This window comes from Pteropus alecto, unplaced genomic scaffold, assembly GCF_000325575.1.
Source record: "Pteropus alecto unplaced genomic scaffold, ASM32557v1 scaffold313, whole genome shotgun sequence".
NCBI lineage: Eukaryota > Metazoa > Chordata > Mammalia > Chiroptera > Pteropodidae > Pteropus > Pteropus alecto.
In genome coordinates this window covers 508,849-516,806 of record NW_006434832.1, presented here as the reverse complement: position 1 = coordinate 516,806, position 7,958 = coordinate 508,849, and the positions used below count along the sequence as shown (strand labels likewise).

The window sequence follows — 7,958 nt, the reverse complement described above, 5'->3', positions numbered from 1 at the left end:
CCCTACACTCCTTCTTCCCACCTCCCGCACCTGGATGCCAACCTGGCGTCCATCATCAGACTCCCAGAAGCCCCATGACAGACAGAAAGCTAGAAGGCCGATCGAAGTCACCAGGAGCATCTTTAGTTTTCAGATGAAAAACTTCAGACCAGAAAGGTCACAGCATAGCCAAGGACACATGGCAGGTTAGTGGCTTCACAAGAATTAGTACTCACTGCCTCAGACAGTCCTTCTTAGAGTCTAACCCAACTCCCCAATCCCACTGGACCCCCAAGGCCTGGTTCTGAATCATTTGTCAGTGGTCTAACATTTCGATAGCATACAAAAAAAATTAAAAACCTACTACTGTGTACACTATGAAACACAGAAAATTAAAGTGTATGAGTCAAAAAGTAAAAGAAGTGGAAGTCCTAATATTTTCCTCCTGCTTCTAAACTTGAAGACCACCCTCCCAGGCCAGCCACATCTACTCCAACAAAGGAAGGTACTTGGGGACTCACTTACTCCACTTTCCTCAAAAGAAAACCAAACAAACGACAAAAACCAGATTTTAGGAAGCACATGTTTTTGTCTTCTAGTTCCTGGAAAAATTATAGGCCAGACCACTGTGGGGGCAAATATTCATTATTAACCACCACAGGGTAAAGAAGACTTACAACGAACCATATTAATGATAAAATTAAACTAACAGTATTTGATAATTAAAAAGCCAGAATGGCAGCACTGAAACTCAGGAGCAGATCCATCAACTCCAATGAAATCCTGATGACCACGTATTGGGCTACAGAGTAATCACAGGGAATAAAGGACTGCAGTTGGAACAGGGTCTTCCCCAAAAGCAACAGCACTTCTGCCTCCTGGGCTTAGTTGATGTGACCTTAGACAAGTCACTAAACCTTTCTGAGCCTCGATTTTCTCATCTGTAGAATGAGACCCGTGTTCCAGGTTGTTGTGAGGACATGAGTGTATGAGGTGCTCCTCCCCTTCTCCTGGCCACGTGAGCTGGAGACACACACACACACACACACACACACACACACACACACACACCCTCCCCAAACCATTTCAGCTCCTGGGCACCTACTGCAAGGATTCAGGGGCTGTGCAGAGGTGCAAGGGGGTTGTGCCTTCCTCAGACAACACATTGGCCTTGGCGCCGAAGGTCAGTAGGAGGCGCACACAGTCGGACTGGGCCTGGGCACAGGCCTCGTGCAAGGCTGTCCGGCCTCCAACGCAAGCATCCAGCTCAGCTCCCTGCTGGATGAGGTGCCGGGCACAGTCAGTATAGCCTCGGGCTGCAGTGATGGTAAGAGGCACCGTCTGCTTGGTTTTTGGGGTCAGCACCCAGAACCCTGAGGAGAGCAATGTTGGGGTGGGATATGAGACTGGCAGGCAGGGCAAGCTAAGGTGAACTGCTGACACTGGCCTTCCCTCAGCACCCCTGGCTGAACACAAATGCTGTGCCAGGCTGTACCTGTGGAGAGGGGCTCACTCACCCTGATTTGGAGTGTAAATTGGAACAGCCTTTTAGAACAGTTTGTCAATCTGTAAAAAACATAGTATGTGTGTCATAGAGAAAAAGCCGTAAGGGCAACTAGTAGGGAACATCTGGGTCTTTGAGCTGCTGATGGAGTCCTTGGCTCTTTTGCTTCCCTTGGGGCTCTGACACTAGGGATGGGGGAAGTTATGCACAGGAGGTCCTGGAGCTGAGCTTGGAAGTAGCCAACAACCAGAGCTGAAGGAGCCATGAGTTTGAAGTTCTAGGGCACTTCTGGAGTGGGGAGGGTGGGGGTGGAAGTGGGGGGAAATGTGGAGATGGAGAATTAGAGTTGGGAGTATTGAAGAGTGGGGAGAGGAGTTGATCATGGGACTGGTGTTGAATAGAGTTATAGAAATGGCCAAAGACTTGTTTAAGGGGCACAGATGCCTAATATTCAACTGCAAGTTGTTTGCATTATAATTTGCGTTAAGGTTTGCATTAAGGTTTCCTAAATCTTGGGTAGAGCATATTTTCTTATTAGGATTGAAATTAAGGACAAGTTCCATTTGAGGGATGATGGACATGCTGTTGGACAAGACCAGGATGCCCTGGGTAGGGTCACATCTCTAACACTTGAAGCCAAGCAGGAACCTGGAGCCTGTGGTAACTGTGAGAACAAGCTCTCCAAGGATTTTGAACCCTAAAATTCATGGGTTGGAAGCAATCTCCTGTCAATCTTAAGAGGTATTTGGTTTACAGGGATAAACTCTCCTGTCAGAATAGATTTTAAGGAAATTGGTTGGCAAGTACACAAAGATGTTCATCATATATCTATATAAAATAATTTTTTAAAAAGGAACCCAATTTATCCAATCTATCTGGGGACTAATTCTATAAATCACGGCATGCCCATACAGTAGAATTTATACATCTATTTCAAATATCGTGTCAACTTTATATGATTATTGACATAGAAAGATGTTACATGAAAAATCAGGTTATAAAATAGCACATAGATTATGATTTCATTCTGTAGACAAAAAAATATTCGTATGTGTGGATGTCTAGTCAAGGAAAAAATTGCTTAGAATATAACTGTGCTCCTATGTAATTTATATGTTAATATAACTTTAATTCTGGTAAGGCATACAAACCACTAACTATGCCTCATCTCTGTTTAGGAGGGAGCAGTGGGAAGGGATGGTCTAGTCTGCAGTCTGGAGGGAGGGGATAGGGCTGAGGCTCTCCCCTTCTCCCCAACCCCCACCCCCCACCTCTTCCCTCTTCCTCCTCTTCTGCCCCGGTCTGGTGCTCCCTACCCTGTTCAGCTGACCAAGCCAGCTGGTTGCTCACAGTCTCCACAATCATGTTGGCGGTGTCTTCATCTTGGAACAGGGCTTGGACCTGTTGCAGGTTGCCAGAGAACAGAGCACTGTGGACCGCTGGGTCTCGGCAGGAGTGGCGTGGCCTGGTGAGCCGGGCCCGGGAACTTGGGGGGCACCTTCGGTTCCGGCTTTGCAGGGCTGCTGCCCGGCGCCGGTCTTCCCACTCCAGCCACTCCTGCTGCAGGCGGAGAGAGCGGAGCTTGGAGGAGGTGAAGTGAAAGGTCTCCTCTGCCATGCGGAGGGGCCCAGGGGTCTGGTCAGTGGTAGCTGGGCACAGCCAAGTCCCCTCAGTCTGACTACTACCCTTGCTCTGAGGAACCACCCTGCCCCCTCACCCATGACCTAGAGAGATGAGCAGCTGAGGCTATAAATAGGCCCTTTGCTGTTCTGGTAAACACCGTCTGGTCAGAGTCCTGGTCCTGGTGCTGAGAAGGTATCAGGCCAAGCCCCAGCCCAGAGCTAGGGTCAGCCCTTGCCCCTGCTGATACCTTCCACTTGGGCAGCCGGCCCGCAGACGAGGCTACCCGCTGCACCTCAGGGTCTACTTCCTCGCACTTCTCTGGAGTGAGCACTGTGGGTTGGCAAGGTCCGAGGTGAGGTAAGCAGTTAGTCAGAGAGATGGACAGGACAGGGAGGAAGAGCCAGAGTCCCCCGGGCTCTCTGATGTTGGCTGGAGGGCAGACCACAGCCCCGGACATAAGGGCTGGTAGGAGAAAGAGCTCTTCTGACAATAGCTTTGCACATGTGTGCTCAGGGCTTTACAATATTTAAATCACTTTTAGATCCATCTTTTCTTAGTGACCATATTTCCCGGCTCACCCAGGTAAACAGTAAACTTGGTTTTGAGAATGAATTATATGATCAGGCTAATTATCACACTTGAACACCTCTGAGATGGATGGTCTTATGTCTGTTTACCGAAGACGAATTTAAGGCTTAACAAGGTAAAACTAATGTAGGTAAGAGGCAAGAGAACTAAATGCTAAATCAAGGTATATCCAGAGACTGCAATATGCTGATCAGCCCTACAGCCAGACCACAGGAAACCTGCAGAACAAAGGAAGATTTCTGCTGGGATTGCTAAAAAACCATTTCTGCACACTCTGATGGGAAAACAGAAAAAGAATCTTTAAGTTGCACCCTACACAAAATCAAATTGTTCATTCCCTATGGATCAAAGGCTGGGGATTGCCAACAGACCTTTCACCTTATGTATTCTTACCTTTTCTTGCTACATATACCTATCCTTTCTCATTGTATGCCCGTATCCAAAAAAAAAAAAAAAGGAAAAAAAAGTCTTTAAACTATAATTCACAGAAACTAAGAATGATGTATAAACTGGATTCCCTGAGACTTGGGGCTTTTGTTTTGTTTTGTTTTCTCATCTGCTTTGTCTCTTCTCTAATAAACTTTCCTTTTGACTGTAACTTTGGTGGGCTTTTGAATTCTTTCTTGAGCTCAGCAAAGAACACTTCTCTCTGTGTGTAGGGCTTGAGCTTCCTCCCCGACTCAGGGAATTTGCTGTGTCCTGCATCGAAACTACTCAAAGTCAGAGCTTGTGAGGGGTGGAGCTAGGACTAGGACCCCCAAACGGCTTGACTCCACAGATGACACACTTTGGCTCTAGCTATTGTGGCCACATGAGGATGAAGACAGTTGTGAGAGCCTCTCCTCAGCCTCCACGTAGGACACGTAGTCTCTAGAAATTGCCTTCAGTGAGTCTTGTTTTCCTCTTCCTCCTCCTTTCCTGCCCCAGATCCTAAAAAGGCTCACATGCCTGCCTGAGGGCCAAGGGCTTGACCTTGCAACTCTAGGGACTCCCAACCAAAGAGACCTTTAAGCCACAAACTCCTTCACTCTTTGGAGAAAGCCGCTGTGCTTCCAGGAGCCTCTAGGGGGAGGAATGAGGCCGTGAAATAGAATTAGCTGGTATGGTTGACAAGCCAGGGAAGGGTAGGCAGGAGGGATGCCAGCCCCTGCCTCAGAAGCTCTCCTAAATCGAGAGCTTGGTGTGCCGGTGGGTGAGCCTCTTGGCCCCTCAGGGTTGGCCCAGCCCCTTCCTACCTTGGCTGCAGACGCTGGTCTGTCTCCCTCAGCACTGTGGGCTCCTCCTGGCTCCTCTGCCCCTGTGTCTCCTCCCTTCCTTGGCTCAGCAGCAGCCCCTGCTCTGTTATCTCTGACTTCTTCCTCTCTGGTCCCCTCACACAAACAAGTTCCAGCTCTCATTCTCACATTTGCAATTACCATCCCAATGACTTTAACCTGGACCAGCCCAACTTCCTATCTGGTGTCCCTTCCTCTGGCCACAACCTCTCTGCTCTACTGCCCAAATGGAATGACCTAACTAAAAGTTAATTCCTAGCTTGAGAACTTCTGCTGACTCTGACACCTGCCCTCTCCAACTAAGTCTTGATTCCTTGGTTTGGCCTCATATCACATAGCATTCTCATTGTGGCTCCTCTCCCTTCCCTGCCATTCCCTTCTGACTCATTCCTTAAAGTCCACCTCAAAGGTCACCTGCTCTGGGAACATCCCTGCAGCAGCCCCAGGTGCCCAACTCCTCCAGTTCCAGCCACTCCCAATCCACACACTTCGTAAGGCACTGATCCCAGTGTACTGTAGACAACAGTCTGCCATGCTGGATGTGGGCTCCAGAGGAGGCTGTGAATATGTTCAGTTGGATTTCTGGTCCCAGCAAGGCCTGGCACACGGTAGGTCTTGACTTGGTGTTTAGGAGCACTTGGTGCAGCAGGCTGGCCTCCTATGTGCATTGACTGAGGGCTCCTGTTCTCTGCCACAACACTCATTCGCTTGCCCAAGTGGGTGGCAGCAGCCTAGGTTGTTTGCTGCACAGCCCATACCCTGCTGTTCACCCACTCTGGCCCCAGCTTCTTGGTGGTATTCCAGGGTGGGGATCCCAGAGGTGGAATGAGATCATGCATTACGAGGGCTTGTAGATCCTCAGAGAAAGGCGCCTCTATAAATGCAGCTGTGATTAACCCTCTTGGAACCTATTCCGTGTTTTAATTGCCCCGCCAACGGCCTGGCTGAGCACCCACAGCTGGGTTCCCAGGGTTGGGAGCTGGCAAGGCCGGGTAAGGTCAAGAGGACCCAAGATGAGGTAGGCGTCCCCTCCCTCCTGAGGCACACAATAGTCATGGCCTGTGGGCCCAGCCTCTCTGTAGCCCTGTCACACAGAGGCCTAAAGGTGCTCTGGCTACAGCTCAGTCCCCAGAGAGACCATGTGTTCTGTCTTTTGTCCTTAGCCTTAACTTCCTGAGGGCAGAAAAACTGTCCTTAGTGTTAGCTTACTTCAACTCACACATGAGCCCACAGGGATCCCAGATCTACTGGCAGGAGCAGTGCCAGGCAAGTGGATGCCCAGGCTGCCTTCTTGGAGCTCAGAACCTGTGGGGCGATGAAGCACACCACAAGAAACCAGGATATTGGTTAGGACTGTGAGCATTAGAGAGCAGGGCTCAAGGGTGTTGAGTGGGAGAGGGCACTGCAGGCCAGAGACATGGGGTGGTTTAGGTACCAAGCCCATGGGAGGGTGCCAACTCAGTGCTGTGAAGACAGGAAGAGGCAGGAGAGGCTGGTGGTCAAACTAGGGCCTTTAACCCACACCCCCTTCATCCATGAGTTAGGAGAATCTTCCTCTCTTCCTTTCATTCCAGAAAAGGAAAACAAGGTTGCCAACTTAGTATAATTAGATATTTTACACCCCAACCATGCTCCTTGTCCAACTCTGGTCTGAAAGGTAGTACAGAGAAACTACAATGACCAAGAGTTGCTTGGCAACAAAATAAGGTACTACTGGATTATAATCCAAAGCATAAAACAAATACCTGTGAGTCCACACTGATATAAATGAATGATTGAATAACAAATGAGGGTGAACAGACCAACCTCCCATGCAGAAGAATTCAGATAAAACCTATGTGTATATTCTGCTCTTAAAGAGGTGGAAAATAACTTCTCATGCCTTAAATGTGGGCTGCACAGTGACTTCCTTTCAAAGAGGACAGTACGGAAAGGCAGAAGGAAAAAGAGTAACTTTACAGTGGAAGAACCTGACAAACGCTACCTCAGCCAGGTGACTAAGGTTAAGATCAACCTTTGACATGATGTGATGAGGACAGCACCTTACCTCTGTGGTCTTCTTCCCAAAACACATACTTATGAAAAAACATCAGACAAATTCCATTTGAGGGGCACCCTACCACATGCCTGAGCCATACTCCTCAAAGCTGCCAAGGTCATAAAACACAAGGAAAGTCTGAGACATGGCCACAGCCAATAGCAGCCTAGAGACACGACTAAATGTAATTTGGGATCCTGGAACAGAGAAAAGACATCAGGGGAAAACTGAATAAATCTAAGTAAAGTATGGAGTTCAGTTAATAATAATATGTCAATACTGGTTCTTTTAGTGTGACAAAGCTACCATACTAACATTAAGGTGGTAATAATAGAGGAAACTGGGTATGGGGTATTATGGGAATTCTCTGTAATATCTTGGAAATAATTCTGTATATCTAAAACTGTCTAAAAGGAAAAGTTCAGAGAGAGAGAAACAGAGAGAGAGGGAGAGAGAATGAGAATGAGTAGCTTGTCTCTGCCCCGGTCAAAGTATCACTGGCAAGACAAACAGGACAAGGAGCAGCGAAGGTGGAAAGGAGGGAAGCAGGTGAAGCAGCTGGCTACTTTATTTCAAAACGAGGCACCGCAGCCACACCCCTGCCCCTGCACCTGGGCACCTTGGACACAGGTGAGCTGGGCAGCTACAGGCCTCAAGGGACAAAGCAGAGGCAAGGCTGAGTCTATTCCTTCCCTATCCAGAGGGACAGGTTGTCACTGCAGTAGTGTGGTTCCTCTAGACTCCTCAGCGGTCTTGGGGCTAGGACGTGAAGGAACCAGGTCCAGTGTCTTCTAAAGTCAGGCTGAAGTGGGAGTGTCACACCTTCCCTGTTGGCAGGAGGAGAAAGAACGATACACCCCAGGGCTTGGAGGACAGCAGGGCAGGAGAGCCAATCCTGGGCTGAATTCTGGTAGGCCAAAGATCCAAAGTGACAGCAGTGCAGATTCCAAGG

General features: G+C 48.7%; 2 protein-coding genes across 2 annotated transcripts in view; both read right to left on the bottom strand.

Annotated features, from left to right (window-relative positions):
• The window catches only part of ASB16 (ankyrin repeat and SOCS box containing 16), a 5,642-nt gene extending 1,811 nt beyond the window's left edge, over positions 1-3,831 (bottom strand). The window contains exons 1-2 of the mRNA XM_006910108.2: positions 2,800-3,831; positions 1,085-1,352 (exon numbers count right to left, since the gene is read on the bottom strand). Of these exons, the coding sequence (XP_006910170.1) occupies positions 1,085-1,352; positions 2,800-3,100 (569 nt within the window). The 5' untranslated portion in view covers positions 3,101-3,831. The remainder of the gene's footprint in view (positions 1-1,084; positions 1,353-2,799) is intronic.
• Positions 3,832-7,353: 3,522 nt separating this feature from the next.
• The window catches only part of CUNH17orf53 (chromosome unknown C17orf53 homolog), a 13,004-nt gene continuing 12,399 nt past the window's right edge, over positions 7,354-7,958 (bottom strand). Inside the window, exon 11 of the mRNA XM_015588012.2 lies at positions 7,354-7,833. The gene's annotated coding sequence lies outside the window, so the exon portion shown is untranslated. The remainder of the gene's footprint in view (positions 7,834-7,958) is intronic.